At 38.8% G+C, this 18649-nt stretch overlaps 1 protein-coding gene across 2 annotated transcripts in view; it reads right to left on the bottom strand.

The window, feature by feature from the left end:
* Window positions 1–17681, bottom strand: part of rest (RE1-silencing transcription factor) — a 51039-nt gene extending 33358 nt beyond the window's left edge. The window contains exons 1-2 of one of the 2 annotated variants that reach the window (XM_059970109.1): window positions 17462–17681; window positions 14040–14902 (exon numbers count right to left, since the gene is read on the bottom strand). In XM_059970109.1, the coding sequence (XP_059826092.1) occupies window positions 14040–14892 (853 nt within the window). In that variant the 5' untranslated portion in view covers window positions 14893–14902; window positions 17462–17681. The remainder of the gene's footprint in view (window positions 1–14039; window positions 14903–17461) is intronic. The other variant, XM_059970110.1, reaches the window with a different exon arrangement.
* Between the last annotated feature and the right edge of the window lie 968 nt (window positions 17682–18649).

Below are 18649 nucleotides of genomic sequence, written 5' to 3'. Positions count from 1 at the left end.
AATAGACAAGGGGGTTGCACAGGGAGCAATACCTGTGGAAAGCAGACAGTGGGGGAAACAGAAAGATGCGCTCGGTGATGGGTTCCTGTTGGAGAAGGCAAATGTTACGGAGAATTATGTGCTGAACATGGAGGCTAGTAGGGTCCTGACCTACCACCCCACTAGCCATCGCATCCAGCACATAATTCTCTGAAACTTTTGCCACCTCCAACTGGATCCCATCACCAATGATGTTTCACTCCCCCCCCCCACACACACACTTTCTGCTTTCCGCAGAATGCGACTTCCTTGCCCATTCATCCTTCCCTACTGACCTTCCTTCTGGCACATCCCTGCAATTGGAACAAGTGCTACATTTCACCCCTCACTATCATTCAAGGTCCTAAGCAGTCCTTCCAGGTAAGGTGACATTTCACCTGTGTGTTCGTTGAAATCATCTTCTGTGTCCAGTGGTTCTGGTGTGGTTTCCTATATATCGGTGAGACCCATTGTAGATTGGGAGACTGCTTTGCCAAGCAACTACCCCCCACCATACCAGACAGTGATGCAGCCTGTCAGAATGCTCTCCACAGTACATATGTACAAGTTTTCAAGTGTTTTAGGTGGCAAACCAAATCATTTCAAATTCCTGATGAAATATAGCTGCCATCTTGCCTTCTTTATAGCTGCTTCGATATGTTGGGATCAGGTTAGATCCTCAGAGATCCTGACAGCTCACTCTCTCCACTTCTGATCTCTCTATGAGGATTGGTTCATGTTCCATCATCTTACCCTTCCTGAAGTCCACAATCAGCTCTTTCATCTGCAAGGTTGTTACGACAACACCAGTCAACTAACTGGTATATCTCGCTTTTGTACGCCCTCTCATCTTCATTTGCAATTCTACCAACAATTGTTGTATCATCAGCAGATGTACAAATGGTATTTAAGCCACACACTCTAGGTATAGAGGGAGTAGAGCATTGAGCTAAGCACACACCCCTGAGGTGATCACCAACGAGGAGCAACATAAATAAGTTTAAAAAATACAAAATGCAGGTGAAGTGCGCAGCACAGGTAAATTTTAAATAGTACAGTAAATAGTTTGATGTCCTAGTGACGAGGTAGTCACAGGGTATTCATTAATACCGCAATCTAGGGAAGAAGCAGTTATGCAGTCTGGCAGTCCTGGTCCTGATGTTCCTGTACCTCCCTCCTGATGATGATGGGTCAAAGAGTCTAGATGGATGAACAGATGGTAGGATCCACAGCAATGCTTTGGGCCCTTCGTATACAAAGCTCCAAGAAAATGTCACACAGGGGGAGGGAGACCACAGTGATCCTCTCTGCAGTTTTTACCATCTTCTTTTGTGCCTTGGGAAGTCAAATGTAGGAATATACAGCAAGTGGAAGGATTCTTAAGAATACTGATATACAGAAGGATCTTGGAGTACAAGTTCAGTTCTCCCCAAAAGCAGCAACACAAGTGAATAGGGTGGTTTAAAAAAAATGAAAATGATATATGACATGTTCATCAGTCAGGCCATTGAATAAAAAAACAAGATAATTTTCCAGGTGTGTAAAACTTTAGTTAGGCCACATTTGGAGAACTGTGTACAGTCTTGGTCGGCATAGTGCAGGAAGGAATAAAGTTTTTGTAAATGATACAGAAGAGATTCACCAGGATAGTCTGGAATGCAAACATTAGCTTTGTTGGACTGTTTTCACTGGTGTATCAAGGGTCGAGGGGGTGACCTCACATTAGTATATAAAATTACAGATGCAGAGAGTCATTTTCACAGAGCAAAAATGTCAAATATCACTAGGAGGCATGGTTTAAAGCAGAGGAGGAAAATTAACAAAACAATTTTATTTTAAATAGAGAGCGGTAGGTGCCTGGGACACGCTGCCAAGGGAGTGGTAAAAATAGAAAAAAAATCTCAATGCTTAAAGGACATTTAGACATGAACAGGTAGGGAAGAGAGGGGTATGAACCACATGCAGGCAGATGGGATTAGTTTGACTTAGTAAAATTGTCATTGCAGACATGGCAGGGCTATGTTGGACTCACCTATCAAATTGCAGTGAGGTCCCAGACAAACAACACTCTAATATTCAAATACAAATTGCATACCATTCACAACCTTGCTTACCATTCTATGAGTTTTGTCCTGTATCTGTCTTAAAAAACATTGCTGGTAGAAAACAAAACGAAAGCGGATAAACAGAGGAGAATTGGTTGATGTTGTGTACTTGGATTTTCAGATGACCTTTGACAAGGTGCCACACATGAGGCTGTTTAACAAGCAACAATCCCAAGGTATTACAGGAAAGAGTCTAGCAAGCATAATGCAGAGACTGACTGTCAGGAGACAAAGAGTGAAAATAAAGGAAGCCTTTTTTGACTGGCTGCTGGTGACTAGTGGTGTTCCATATGGGTCTGTGTTGAGACCGATTTTATTTTACATTATATGTCAATGATTTGGATGATGGATGTGATGATTTTGTTACAAAGTTTGCAGACGATATTAAGATAGGTGGAGGGGTGGTTAGTTTTGAGGAAGGAAAGAGGTCACAGAAGGAATTACGAATAGGCAAAGAAATGGCAGATGGAATACAATGTCAGGAAGTGTATGGTCGAGGGGACGTCACGTGATGACGTAGGATCGAGACGTGGAAATCCAGCTCTCCTGTAAAAAACTAATAAATTAATGTTTAAGTGAAGAAAAGTTAGTAAATATTTTCTAAAAACTATGTCTAAGCTACTCAGGATTTTCCTTAGATACGCCTCCTAAACAGACAAAGAAGAAAACTACTACTTTGAAGACAGTACAAGCTGGGCCAGCCACTATGAAGAAGCCTCGGACTCAACTGCATCTTACCTCCGGCGATACAGAACAGGAATCGGCGGCAACATCAACAGACTCCAAGAAGGAACAACAGGAACTGCGCGTGCGCACAGGAAAGGGCATGCGCAAACATGAGCAATTTGAACTACAAATCCCAGCTACAATTGGAAGCAGAAGTGAAAATGAACCCGAGGTGGATTCGGATTCTCTGGAACATACAGATGAAGATGAGAAGGTAAAAGAAGAAGAACAGGAAGAGGTTGGAGGTGGAAGATATTCTGGAGATATAAGAGAAGCTTTGGGGCAAATAATGCATGAATTAAAAGAATTAAAAACATTAAAAATAATAAAAGATATAAAAAATATGAAGACTATGTTTGATAAAATGGTGAAAAAACTGGAGAAAATGGACAAGAAAGTTAAAAAGCTGGAAGAAATAACGGGAAACACTATTGGTAGAGTGAATAAAATGGAAGATAATATTCTTGCCTGGACATCAGAAAGAAAATGACTGTTGGAAAAAATAGACGTGCCTGAAAATCTTAGTAGACGAAATAATATTAAAATTGTTGGTCTTAAAGAAGGGATAGAGGGAGAAGATCCAATAAAATTTTTTCAAAAATGGATCCCGGAAAATTTGGAAATGGAAGAGGGAACCCAGTTGATTGAAATCGAAAGGGTCCACAGAGCCTTAAGACCAAAATCTCAACCTAATCAAAACCCATGACCAATCTTGATAAAATGCTTAAGATATCAAGATAAAGAAAAGATCCTGAAGGCGGCTGCCTAATGTGCCAGAAAGAGAAATGAGCCATTGATGATAGAAGGGAAAGCAGTTCTTTTCTATCTTGATATAAGTTATGACCTTTTGAAGAGAAAGAAGGAATTTAACCCAGCGAAAACTTTTATGGGAAAAGGGTTATAAATTTATATTGCACCACCCGGCAACACTGATAATTTTTTTGGATGATGGAAAAAGAAGATTTTTTACTGATCATCGGGATGCAGAGGAGTTTGCACAAGAACTCCCAAATATTTGCTAGACACAGTAAAGATTTAAAAGTGAAACAGATTAAAGATGAAGACGGGGACACTGAAGTGAGTAGATGGACATTAAGGACAGAAGAATATTTAAATATACTTTTAATTATATGATACAGGGGAGAAAGGTAAAAATTTGAGAAATATTAATCAAGAGTAGTGATATTATTTTTTCTTCTCTTATATATACTTTTTTATATTATGGGGGAGCTGGGGGAACTTCGGATCGATCGCTACAGGATTCACGTGTGTAATCATGGTGTCTGCCAAGACCCGCACAACGGAGGGGGGTAATGTTGAGTTTTTTTTCCATTCACAACATTAGCGGGGGGGGGGGGTTCATTTTTTTTTCTTTATAATCTATTTTTCTTTTATCTTTCTTTCATTGCCTGGATGATCGGAGGGGAGACACATAACAACATGGAGAATTTTAAAATAATTCCCCAAGGTACTATGAGAGCTGAAATATTATGTATTATTAAAGACTGGAGTAACCCCATTAAAAATAATGACTAATTTACTTAATTTTTTAAATTTAATGTTAATGGACTTAATGGACCGGTGAAAAGAAAAATTTTAACATACATTAAGAAAATGAAAATAGATATAGCTTTTTTTTTTACAAGAAGCACACTTAACAGAGATAGAACATCAAAAATTAAAGAGAGATTGGGTCGGAAACGTTATAGCAGCTTCATTTAATTCAAAAGTGAGGGGAGTTGCAATTTTGGTCATCAAAACTTTACCAATTAAAATACAAAATGTATTAATTGATTCTGCGGGAAGATATGTAATTATACATTGTCAAATCTTTTCAGAACTATGGACTCTTATGAATATTTATGCACCAAATGAAAATGATGTAAAATTTAGACAAGAGGGTTTTTTGAATTTGGCTGACGCACACGATAAAATATTAATAGGTAGAAATTTTAACTTTTGTCTAGACCCAGTTTTAGATAGGTCAACAAAGATTGTTACAAAACCAAAAGTAGCAAAATTAACTTTATCATTGATGAAAGATTTAAATTTGATTGATATATTGGGGTGGTAAATTGGATTAGTAAGTATACCGATGATACTAAGGTAGGAGGTGTTGTGGATAATGAGGTGGGTTTTCAAAGCTTGCAGGGAGATTTATGCCGGTTAGAAGAATAGGCTGAACGTTGGCAGATGTAGTTTAATGCTGAGAAGTGTGAGGTTCTATATTTTGGTAGGAATAATCCAAATAGAACATACAGGGTAAATGGTAGGGCATTGAGGAATGCAGAGGAACAGAGTGATCTAGGAATAACAGTGCATAGTTCCCTGAAGGTGGAGTCTCATGTAGATAGGGTGGTGAAGAAGGCTTTTGGAACGCTGGCCTTTATAAATCAGAGCATTGAGTACAGAAGTTGGGATGTAATGTTAAAATTGTACAAGGCATTGGTAAGGCCAAATTTGGAATATTGTGTACAGTTCTGGTCACCGAATTATAGGAAAGATATCAATAAATTAGAGAGAGTGCAGAGACGATTTACTAGGATGTTACCTGGGTTTCAGCACTTAAGTTACAGAGAAAGGTTGAACAAGTTAGGTCTCTATTCATTGGAGCGTAGAAGGTTGAGGGGGGATTTGATCGAGGTATTTAAAATTTTGTGAGGGATAGATAGAGTTGACGTGAATAGGCTGTTTCCATTGAGAGTAGGGGAGATTCAAACGAGAGGACATGATTTGAGAGTTAGGGGGCAGAAGTTTAAGGGAAACACGAGGGGGTATTTCTTTACTCAGAGAGTGATAGCTGTGTGGAATGAGCTTCCTGTAGAAGTAGTAGAGGCCAGTTCAGTTGTGTCATTTAAGGTAAAATTGGATAGGTATATGGACAGGAAAGGAGTGGAGGGTTATGGGCTGAGTGCGGGTAGGTGGGACTAGGTGAGATTAAGAGTTTGGCACGGACTAGGAGGGCCGAGATGGCCTGTTTCCGTGCTGTGATTGTTATATGGTTATATGGAAAAGAATTAACCCAAGAGAAAGAGATTATTCATTTTATTCAAATAGACACAAAACTTATTCAAGGATAGATTTTTTCCTACTATCAGTGAATATTCAAGACAGAGAAAAATATGGAATATAAAGCAAGAATATTGTCAGATCATTCCCCCTTGACAATGATAATGATGGATCAGGAGGAATCCATTTACAGATGGAGATTTAATTCAATATTATTAAAATGTCAAGATATTTGTGATTTTATGAAAAAACAGATCCAGTTTTTTTTAAATACAAACTCATTCAGTTGATGATAAATTTATAATTATGGGAAGCAATGAAGGCATATTTGAGAGGCCAGATAATAAGTTATACTTCTAATATTAAAAAGGAATATATGGTAGAAATAGATCAATTGGAAAAAGAGATTACAAAATTAGAAAAAGAATCTCAAAGATATATGACAGAAGAAAAACAAAGACAACTTGTTAATAAGACACTACAATATAATACACTTCAGACATACCGAACAGAAAAAGCAATTATGAGAACTAAACAGAGATATTATGAACTAGGTGAAAGATCACACAAGATTCCTGCTTGGCAGTTAAAAAAAGACCAGGGTTCCAAAATGATAAATGCAATTAGAACAAGTGTAAATAAAATTACTTAGAAACCTTTAGAAATCAATGAAACTTTAAAAAATTTTTTATTCTGAACTGTATCAATCAGAATCACAAAATGATATTGTTGAGATAGAAAGGTTTTTTTTATCACAAATAACTGTCCCAAAATTCGGAAGAACAGAAGGGATTAGATGTGCCTTTTACATTAAAAGAGGTCGAAGAAGCTCTAGGATCACTTCAGAGTAATAAATCTCCAGGAGAAGATGGCTTTCCGCCTGAATTTTACAAAAAGTTTAAAGATTTATTAACTCCTCCTTTTATGGAGCTTATACACCAAGCAGAAAGAACGCATAAACTTCCAGGATCTTTTTCGACAGCTATTTTAATAGTCCTGCCATAAAAAGACAGAGATCTTTTAAAGCCAACATCATATAGACCTATTTATTTGTTGAACACGGACTATAAAATAATAGCAAAGATTTTATCTAATAAATTATCTAAATCTTTACCAAAATTAATACACATGGACCAAACAGGATTTATTAAAAATAGACAATCGGCAGATAATATAACTCGGTTACTTAGCATAATTCATTTGGCACAAAAGAGGGAACAAATGAGTGTTGCAGTTGCTTTGGATGCAGAAAAAGCATTTGATAGATTAGAATGGGATTTTTTATTTAAGGTATTGGAAAAATATGGATTAGGAGTATCTTTTACAAAATAGATTAAAACCTTAAATACTAACCCCAAAGCTAAAGTGGTGACAAATGGCCAAATTTCAACATCATTTCAGTTAACAAGGTCAACTAGACAAGGTTGTCCATTATCACCTGCTTTATCTGTGTTGGCATTAGAATCATTAGCTGAATTAATTAGAACTGATTCAGATATTATGGGTTTCAGAGATAATCAGGAGGAATATAAGATTAACTTATTTGCTGATGATGTTCTGATTTATCTAACTAACCCATTGCATTCGTTGCGTAAATTATCTTCTAGATTGGAAGAATATGGGAAAATATCAGGGTACAAAATAAATTGGGATAAAAGTGAAATTCTACCCCTTACTAAAGGAGATTATAGTCAATGTCGATTAATAACTCAATTTAGATGGCCGATAAATGGTATAAAGTATTTAGGTATAAGAGTTGATAATGATATAAAGAATTTATATAAATTAAATTATTTGCCATTATTGAAAAAAAATTCAAGAGGATCATGATAAATGGATGACGTTACCAATAACATTAATAGGTAGAGTCAATGCTGTAAAAATGAATATATTCCCTAGATTACAATATTTATTCCAAACACTACCAATACAATTACCGCAGAAGTTTTTCAAGAGTTAAATAAATGTCTGAGGAAATTCCTTTGGAAAGGTAAGATGTCAAGAATATCGTTGGAAAAATTGACATGGAAATTTGATCTAGGAGGGTTACAATTACCAAATTTTAAGAATTATTACAAAGCAAATCAACTTAGATTTATTGCATCTTTTTTGATGAAGATAAACCGGCATGGATTAGAATAGAATTAGATAAAATAGGAGAAAATATACCAGAAGATTTTACATATAAATGGGAATCTAAATGGATACGGGAAAAGAAAGAATCTCCTATACTAAAACATCTGATTGATTTATGGAATAAGATAAACATTGATGATGAGATAAAGAAATCTTTATTAGCAAAGAGACCTTTAATTCAAAATAAACTTATCCCTTTTACAATGGATAATCAACTTTTATATAACTGGTTTCACAAAGGGATTAGATATACAGGAGACTGTTTTGAAGGAGGTATATTAATGTCATTTGACCAATTAAAGAATAAATATAAAATATCAAATAACACTCTTTTCTGTTATTTCCAATTAAGGGCTTATTTAAGAGATAAACTGAGTCAAACAATGTTATTGCCGAAACCTAATGAAATGGAAACTTTAATTCATAAAGGAAAAATTTAAAAATTTATTTCTGGTATGTATAATTTGATTCAAAAACAGGCAATTAAACAAGGAATTCATAAGTCAAGACAAAAATGGTAAACTGATTTGAATATTAAAATTGATGAAACAAGTTGGTCAAGATTATGTCTTGACAGTATGACAAATACAGTAAGTGTTCAACTAAGTTTAGTACAATATAACTTTTTACATCAAATATATATTACACCACAAAAAATAAATAGATTAAACTCAAATTTATCTGATCAATGTTTTCGATGTAATCAAGAAATTGGTACTCTTTTACACTCTACTTGGTCTTGTTTTAAAATTCAATCTTTTTAGACAAATTTAAGAATTTTACTGGAACAAATTATTGGAATACAACTTCCACATAAACCAACATTATTTTTACTAGGCGATATTGAAGGGATAAAATCGAAATCCAAATTGAATAAATATCAGAAAGAATTCATAAAAATTGCACTGGCAGTAGCCAAAAAGGCTATTGAAGTTACTTGGAAATTGGATTCATACTTAAGTATAGATCATTGAAAGAAAGAAATTTTTAGCTGCATTCCACTTGAAAAAATTACTTATAATTTAAGAGATAAATATGAAATATTTCTGAAAACTTGGCACCCTTATTTACAAAAAATAGGATTAAGTATATAGGTGCTCCGAAGATAAAATTATTGGTTACCTGGGGAAAGAAATAAATATGTATACTAAAGCTATTTTGAACTCCATGGAGCATGTGGGGACCTTCCGACATCCAGGCAATCTTTCTTTCTTTCTTTCTTTTTTCTTCTCTTTTTTTTCCTGTAGTGATATGTTAAGGGGAGGGGGGAAGGGGTGCTAATTTTTTTTCTTTCTGTAACCTATTTGAAAATTCAATTAAACATTTTTTTTTAAAAAAAGGAAGTGTATGGTCATGCACTTTGATAGAAGAAATGAAAGCTGACTATTTCCTAAATTGAGAGAAAACACAAAGAAGAGGTGCAAAGGGACTTCAGAGTCCTTGTGTAGGACTCCTTGAAGGAAAAATTTGCAGGAAGACAAATGCAATGTTAGCATTCATTTCAAGATTAAGCATTCAATATAAAAGCAAGGATGTAATATTGAAGCATTATAAAGCACTGGAGAGGCCTCACCGAGTATTGTGAGCAGTTTTGGGACCCTTATCTTAGAAAGGATAGGCTGAAACTGGAGAGGGATCAAAGGATATTCACGAAAATGATTCCAGGATTGAATGACTTGTCATATGAAGAGCGTTTGATGGCCTGGGCTTGTATTCACTGGAATTCAAAGAAATGAGTGGCGACCTAATTGAAACCTATCAAATGATGAAAGGACTTGATGGAGTGGATATGGAGAATAGGTTTCCTATGGTGGGAGAGTCTAAAACTAGAGGACACAGCCTCAGAATAGAGGGTCATCCCTTTAGAACAGAGATAAGGAATTACTTTAGCCAGAGAGTGGTGAATCTGTGGAATTCTTTGCTACAAGCAGATGTGGAGCCAAGTTATTATGTATATTTAAGGCAGAAGCTGATAACTTCTTGATTGGTCAGGGCATGAAGGGATACGGGCAGAAGGCAGGAGATTAGGACTGAGAGAAAAATTGGTTCAGCCATGATGATATGGCGGACGAGGCTTAATGAGCCAAATGGCCTAATTCTCCTCCTATATCTTATGTTCTTAAATACAATTTTGAATCTGATTTTTCATCATTCCCTAATAGAAACTTTCTCATCTTAACAGTTCACTGCATTTTAACCTTTTTGCCTCTCTGATCAAACTTTCAACACCATTTTCCTCATTTTTTGAGACGTCCACATTCATCTACCAACTTACTCTCTTCCATCCTCCATTCTACTTAAAACTCTCACAGCCACATTCTTTCCTACACCAAGTCCTGCTCATCTGTCACTCTGAGCTACACTGACAACCAGTGAGGCAAAGTTTAAAAATTCAATTTAAATTGTTTACATTTCATTTTAATTTCTGTATTCAGTGAAGTCGTCCTCATCCCTGCAATCTCTCCCTGCTACACGTACTACCACAACCCATTCTGCCAAGCAACCCAGTCTCAACTTTTTACATTATTGCTGGATATCATGCCTTTAGCTGTCACTTTCTGAATTCTTGTTAATACCTTCATTAACCACTCACTTCTACGAAGTTTTCAGACATACTTATCAAATTGCCATAAAATTGAAGAGTAATATGGTATGGACACAGGCACTTCAGCCCAACAAGTCCGTGCTGACTACATTGTCCACCTTGCTCATTCCAATTTCCTAAGTCTGGCTCCTATCCCCAAAGTTTCTCCCTCCCACATACCCATTCAAGAGCTTTTCAAATGGAACTACTGTAACCGTCTCTGGCAGCTCAGTCCATACACTCATTACTCGCTACATGAAAAATATCCCCCTCAGGATCCTTTTAAATCTTTACTCTCTCAGTCTCAACTTCTACCCTCTAGTCCTGGACTACTCTTCCTTAGGTAAAAGACTATTACCCCTTATCACTGTAAATACTTCTTGAGCATCATTCTTATTCTTCCTAACTGGAAGACCACAATCTGTGCAATCCTCGCTGACGATCAACACTGACGCTTAGCCCACTGCTCTACTTTCTGTATACACGTGACTGTGTGGCTAGGCATAACTCAAATACCATCTATAAATTTTCTGATGATAATTTGTTGTTAATATCTCAGGTGGTGATAAGAGGGCATACAGGAGAGAGACATACCAAATAATGGAATGGTGCCGCAGTAACAACCTGGCACTTAACATCAGTAAGATGAAAGAGCCGATTGTGGACTTCAGGAAGAGTAAGACCAAGGAGCACATACCAATCCTCATAGACGGATCAGAAGTAGAAAGTGTGAGCAGCTTCAAGTTCCTAGATGTCAAAATCTCTGAGGATCTAACCTGGTCCCAACATAGTGGTATGGAGGGGCTACTGCACAGGACCGAAGGCAGCTGCAGAAGGTTGTAAATCTAGTCAACTCGATCTTGGGTACTAGCCTACAAAGTACCCAGGACATCTTCAGGGAGCTGTATCTCAGAAAGGCAGCATCCATTATTAAGGTGCTCCAGCACCCAGGGCATGCCCTTTTCTCACTGTTACCATCAGGTAGGAGGTACAGAAGCCTGAAGGCACACACTCAGCGATTCAGAAACAGCTTCTTCCCCTCTGCCATCTGATTCCTATATGAACATTGAATCTTTGGACACTACCTCACTTTTTAAAAAAAACATAGTATTTCTGTTTTTGCACACTTTAAAAAAATCTATTCAATATACGTAATTGTTTTACTTGTTTATTTATTATTATATATTTTTTCTCTTTGCTAGATTATGTATTGCATTGAACTGCTGCTGCTAAGTTAACAAATTTCACGTCACATGCCGGTGATAATAAACCTGATTCTGATACTTAGACTAGACGTAGACTAATCCATCGATTCTACATCAAATTCATACATATTTTGCTACCTTTAAAATATAATTCAGTCATATTGGTCAGACCAAGCTCTAATCTGCCTTTCCAACTGAGGCAAAAAAAACTGAAATGGAGAGAGCTCACAAATAATATTATTTTATGAGCAAGTGATGAAAATATTAAAAATTTTATTTCTTCTTCCTGTTTCCCACCAAGACTTAAAACTTCAATTGACTGTCCATCAGAATTTTTTGCAATAACTTCTTTACCACTGACATAAGACTCACTGGCCTACAGTTACCCCAGTTAAGAAGCTTACCCCTGTTGCCCATGAATAAAGGAGCCACTGTTGCTACCCTCCAGACCCCCCCTTACCCACACCCAATTTCTAAACCCCTGAAAGGCCTCCAGTTTTCGGTTCTACACATTTACCATGTCTTTTGGTTTCAATTTCTTTATTCTTGCGAGAAAAGTGCCCATGCAATTTGCACAAAATGCTGGAGGAACTCAGCAGATCAAGCAGCATCTATACAGGGGAATACACTATCAGCGTTTTGGGCCAAGACCCTTCATCTGCCCAAACCATTCAAATGATGCCTGACTTGCTGAGTTCCTCCAGCATTTGTGTGTTGCTCAAAATTTCCAACATTTGTAGAATCTCTTGTGTTTAGATAAATGCAAATTGATCCTGCTACTATATTTTGCTTAAATTTAAGATAGCATTTACATTCTTTAGAATCTTTCAATTCATTTTTGGGTAATTATAAACCCTCCCCCCCCCCACAGACTGCCCATGAAACATTGTCAAAGGATTATTAGTCTGTCTTAAGATTTACTATGCAACGCTGACAGTTTAGAAGTGGCAGAGTTCATCATTTTTAAAAGATCCTATCATTAGATTATAAAAAATTCCCAAGGGGGAAAAAAATGAGTCAACTTTTTGATATATAGATGTGAAAGAAATAATGCATGATTAACATAGCAAATCACGTTGCTACAGGAAGTACTGGCAGGGTCTCCTTAAAAAAGACAGAATCCTGAGCAAATTTATGAAGTGCCAAAACTGAAATTGCATTAATCAAATTGATTCTGGAAATCTGTGATCACTGAGCAAAATGTTATGTTTAAATGCCCTTTATAAAATCATTCCAAGTTCAAGATTAGAAAATTCTCATTTGTTTTTGTTACAAAGAGCAGAACAAAATCCATTAAGATGAACATATGTAGGAATTCATGATTTTTACCAACCAAATTACAAATAAACACAAAGTAAAAAGCCACCAAAAAAAACACTATTTTAAAATAGGCATTTGAAGATCCCCACAGGCATACGTTTTCCCATGGTACGCTTTATCGACAAGCAAAAGAGTTCCCTTATTGCCCTGATTAATATAAGAAACTTAACAATTCAAACAATCTGTTCATTATTCCAATGCTATTTCTGGAGTCTACAGTATTTCCTGCAAACTGGCTGCAGCAACATCTTCATTACACTTTAAAAACATACTAACAGCTATAGAGTTTTTTTGGACATGCTCAAATTGTTTTTCTAATATACAAAAAAATCCTCTGCCAACTATGAAAATGTCTGATTGATGTTCCAGACATGATCTAAATTGAATTTATTTTGCTTTGTTTTATTAATTGCCTGTTTCAACAAATATGTGTATTATAGTTCAAATTCAGGCATAGAGATGGCAGAGCAGAAATGGTTTTTAAATCAATTACATTATTTCCAGGTTTATCTCAATCAGAAAGCATCATTCATATACCTGAGCACACAACCTTGGGTAACACACCGATGCATACTGAGGAACTGCTCCACTTCCAACAGCATTGTGATTTATCTTCTCACTCAAAAGACAATTTCATCCACCTGCTGAGTAAATCATCTAATGCCAACAATCAAACTGGGGAATTTTCCTTGCATCTGTACAACCACTCATATCAACAGCCCTACCAAAAAGCAATTAAATGAATATTCATCTCATTTGCTACCTTTTCTGGTGTTTCTATGGACATGGAAAATGCAGTTTAATAATTATAATAGCAGTTGAAACATAACTCATTGCATTCAGGAGGATATACATAAAGGAATTGTTACTTAAATTAACAACAGCTCTCACACATGGCATCCCACAACTTGCTTTTTGTAATGAATTAAACCATACCTGTGTGTGTTCGCATATGTTGCACATAATTGTTCTTTCTGTCAGAGAAATAAGAACATTGTGAACAAGTATAAACCTTTTGAGGGAAGTGGTTCCGCAAATGCTTCTTCCAGTGATATTCACTGACAGTAGTGTATGTACAGATGGTGCACTTATAAACTTTCTCATTTTCTCCAACTTTGTCATGATGTTTTAAATGGGCCAGATAATGATCGTAGCGGTTTGTGTTGTAGCCGCACCTATCACAGCGAATGGGGCCTTTCAAAATATCTGCCTCCTCTGGAAGAGGATCTGCAACTTTGGATTTACTTTGCTTTTCTGCAGTTTCTTCAACAATGAACTTTTTGGCACTGTGTACTTTGATGTGATGCACAAACTCCACCTCAGATTCCGCTTCATAGTCGCAGGGTCGACAACGAAATGGTTTGGACTTCTTTCCTTTGTCTGTCAAGTTCTCCTGATTCACTACTTCTGCTGAATCTGTGCTCAAGTCCTGAGATGAAGTCTCAGAACCACCCTTTGTTACAACATTTGGCACACTTTGATTTTCATTATTTATATTTTCTGATTGCAATGTATCATTCACACCAGTCCTCAATTCTTCCTCATTGTCTGATAAATTGTCATCAACTGTTTTCAATTCTGCCATCAGTCTATCTTCGCCCTGGTAATCATAACAACTTATGTCACCAGTTAAGGCAACATTTGCTAACATAACCAGCTGTGGTGCTGCTGTCAAGTCATTCTTGGAGAGATAATTAAGGCCACATATTTCCTCATTGGAAGAAATCCCCATATTGGAGTGGGAAAACATGCCGGTCCCACTGGATTGCTCAAGTACTTGGGCAGCCATCTTTAATTTTCTATATGTAAAAACAAAGGATAATGTAAGACACAGAGTCAAAAGGATTCAGTTCTGCAAAGTCATAAACTTACTAATTACAACCTAAAAACAAAACAATTATTATCCTGCTGCATCGACAATGTAAAATATCTTCAGAAAATTATGACTTTGGATCAATAACTTTATACTTGTGTCACAGTATTTAATAACATTTCAAGGATTACATTTTTCTTGTGAAATTTACTAATATTTGTGAATACCTAAATTATTGTCAAAAATAAATTTTTTGGCTCATTACTAAAAGTGGTTATTGAAACATTGAAATTTAAAGACTTCCAAGCTGCAAACTGCTCAGCAGTTTCTGGAGTTTTCAGCATACATGCAACCACTTTCTCCAACACCAAAGATGTACACTAAGTGGTTGACAGAAAACAGATACCAAGAGACATGGGGAAGAGAGAAGGTACGAGAAGGGATATTTTGAAAAGTGAATAGTGAGAGGGAGGAGATCCAGCCAGTGATGAGATTAGAAAACTCTGAGACTAAGGGAGAAAAGACCTTTAGATGTGGATTGGGATGTTGGAATGGGAGGGAGATGCAAGGATGGGCATACGGAGAGGTGACTAAGGAAGGAGGGCTTCTAGTACAGTGATGGGAGGGGAGACAAGGATAGATGGAAATAGGAAGAGGGTGAAAAATCAACTAGTTTAGAAGTATGTTGGGGGAGCAAAGATTGTGGGGGCAAGGAGAGGGAGGACTGGAATCCATGACAGAGTGAGGAAATGCACAGATGGTGATGGTGGTGTGAAGTGAATGGGTACACCGAAGAATTGGGGAGATCCTAAGGAACGTTACAAACTGGGAAGCAAGAATAAGAGATCAGGTTTGAGGAGGTAAGGAGCAGATGTAATGATTAGTGGGCAGAGAAAGAAGTATAGCAATGACTAAGAATGAGAAATGGGAGTATTGATGACCAGCTGAGAGGTTGAATGAATTCAGGAGGGTGGGGGGGGGGGTCATGTTAGTATACCGTCTACAAGAATAGTAAATGTTTGGGGTGCCGCCTATCCTGAATGAAATGAATGGGGATCAGGAAGCCTAAAATTTTAGTGGGACATGAAATTAAAGACATTGAAGGCAGATGATTGCCTGAAGTGAATGAGAAAAGGGAAGCCGAGGAGAACTGTGGAGGGAAAATGGATTGTGCCTAGTGATTCTGAAATAGATAACCCTGGAGTGGTTGAATGGTGGACCAAGACTGAGTAGGATTCCTGAAGGATATTAGGTCCAAAAGGAACTGGAGCCAATAAATATAGAGACTGTGTGAGGGAATGTAGAGTTAGTGTGGAGTGCAGGATCCAAGGTTTGGGGAGGGTGCTACAAAAAAAAATCTAGGGGGTGGGGTGGGATGGGCAGGGCAGAAGTTGTTAGGAGATCAAAGATGGGAGTTCAGTGAAGGAAATCCAAGAGGGTTTCCAGATATCACAAGACGAGGGATTCACTAGGTAGATGGGAGGCAATCTACAATGATTCACAGACAGAGAAGGTTAGGCAGAATCATTGGGAATCCACAGGGGTTTGGGATCTAAGGGGCCAGGCAAGGTTGGAATGGTTTCCATGGTAGTGAAGAGTGGAGAAAATTGCAGTGAATCAAGGCATAGATAGGGGCTAGTAGAATGGAGGGAGAACATGCAGGAGATTGAGATTTTGAAAGTGTGCTTATACAGGATGAGGGGGGATTAATAGAAAGGAACATCAAGAAGTGAAGGGTGGAGAGGAGGGGCTCTAGGATCTAGTGTTGAATGGGGTAGCATCAGTGTGGAAATTTGGATGACAGGAGGGAATAGGCTCAGATCTGGGTAACAGTTGAGGAGACTACAAATGGTCGAGGGAATAGGTGGGAGTAACCTGCAGAGTACCTGGGTCAAGGTAGAATGGACAGTCAAAACGTGATAGTGAGGTGGTTCGGGAAGCAGCTGCACAAAATGTCTGGATAAGGTGCTGGGGATCTGGAAGCCAGGTATAAAGGTGCGGGGAGGGAACTGCGGGAGATGGTCGGGTGGATATGGGTGGGATTGGTAGACAGGAGATAAAGAGTGTTGAAGCATAAGGGTACACGGCGCAGCGAGAAGAGTTGGGTGCAAGGGTACGGTGAGGGGTGATGTGGCGGGACTACAGGCGATCCAGATAGATCTGGGATATGCGGTGCTCATGTGCTACAGGCTCCAGGGCCGACATGTTGATTCCAGAACCGCTCGCTGTCCGGAGCCATAGTTTGGAGAAGGAAGGGGGAGGTTGGAGAGGTTGAGACGGGGCGGCTCTCTCGCCTAAAACAAGCATCATTCGGGGGGAAAAGAGCGTGGAAAGGGCCCCACCCATCGCCCACTACTTTCATCACCCCTCTCCGATTGCCCTCATTCCCCCCCCCCCCCCCCCCCGGAGCCGAGCGCAGGCCTGCTCCGCTCCGCGATCAGCCCTGGACAGCGCCTTAGAGTCGTTGGTTCCCCCGGTAGTTCCGCAACCAGCGAACCACCGAATGAGCCCCGGCTCGGCTCGGCTCGGCTCGGCCTCGGCTCACCTGCGGCCCGCTCCGGCTCGGCGCAGCTCTCCCTGCTACTCTCGGCACGTCGCATTCCTTCACACCGAGAAGCCGAGCGAAAGTTTCAGCCCAACTCCAGCAACAGGTCTTCCGCCCGAGCAGGCCACTGACGTCAGCGCGCCGCGGCTCGGCTCGGCTCGGCTCGGCTCGGCTGTCAGCGCCGTGCCCGCGGAGGGCAGGGGTGCTGCCAGAGCCACCCCGGGGAGAAGGGGGAGCACCTGTTGGTGTTCCAATCAATACTCCCCGAGGATAGGGAGGAGCGAGGGAAGGAGGCACGCCTATCAACGCAAGCTTGAGAGAGACCCTATCAATAATCCTTGGAGACAGGGAAGAGCGATAGAGAAAAGAGCACCTCAGTCGATGGGGCAAGAGGGAGAGGGAGGGAGCACCTCAAACAAGAGGGGCTCCAGGGAGTGGGAAAAGGAGTTCCTTTTTCAACAGTTCGCCTGAGGAAGGGAGCACCCTGGACAGCATAGTTCCATAAACAGGGAGGAATCAAAACTTCATTGAGTTCAAAGTAAAATTTATCATCAGAGTGCATGCATGTCACCACATACAATCCCGAGATGCTTTTTCTGCAGGCATACTCAGCAGATCTACTGTAAACATCAGGAACTGTACACTGTAAACGAACTATTCAAGTACAGATATAAATAAATTAATGAGCATAAAATAACAATATAACAGAATTCTCAAATGAGTATATCTATCTCCTTTTGTTCAAGAGCCTGATGGTTGAAGGGTAGTAACTGTTCTTGAACCTCTGGTGTGAATCCTGAGGCACCTGCTGCCAGCAGTGAGAAAAGAGCATAGCCTGGGTGGTGAGGATGTTTGGTGATGGATGCTGTTTTTCTTGGCAACCTTTCATGTAGATGTGCTCAATGGTTGAAAGGGGCCTGTGATGTACTGGGCCAAATCCACTGCCTTTTGTAGGATTTTCCACTCAAAGACATTGTTGTTCCCATACCAGGCCACAATGCAGCCAGTCAGCACACTTTTCCACCTCACATCTATAGATATGTGTCAAGTTTTTGATCACATGCCAAATCTCCACAGACTCCTGAGGAAGCAGAGGCACTGTCATGTTTTCTTTGCAATTATATTTATATGATGGGTCCAGGACAGGTCCTGTGAGATAGTGACACCCAGGAATTTAAAGTTACTGAT

The sequence above is a fragment of the Hypanus sabinus genome, chromosome 5 (assembly GCF_030144855.1).
Source record: "Hypanus sabinus isolate sHypSab1 chromosome 5, sHypSab1.hap1, whole genome shotgun sequence".
Lineage (NCBI taxonomy): Eukaryota > Metazoa > Chordata > Chondrichthyes > Myliobatiformes > Dasyatidae > Hypanus > Hypanus sabinus.
Note: the sequence above shows the minus strand (reverse complement) of the source record. Positions and strands in the feature narration are given on the sequence as shown.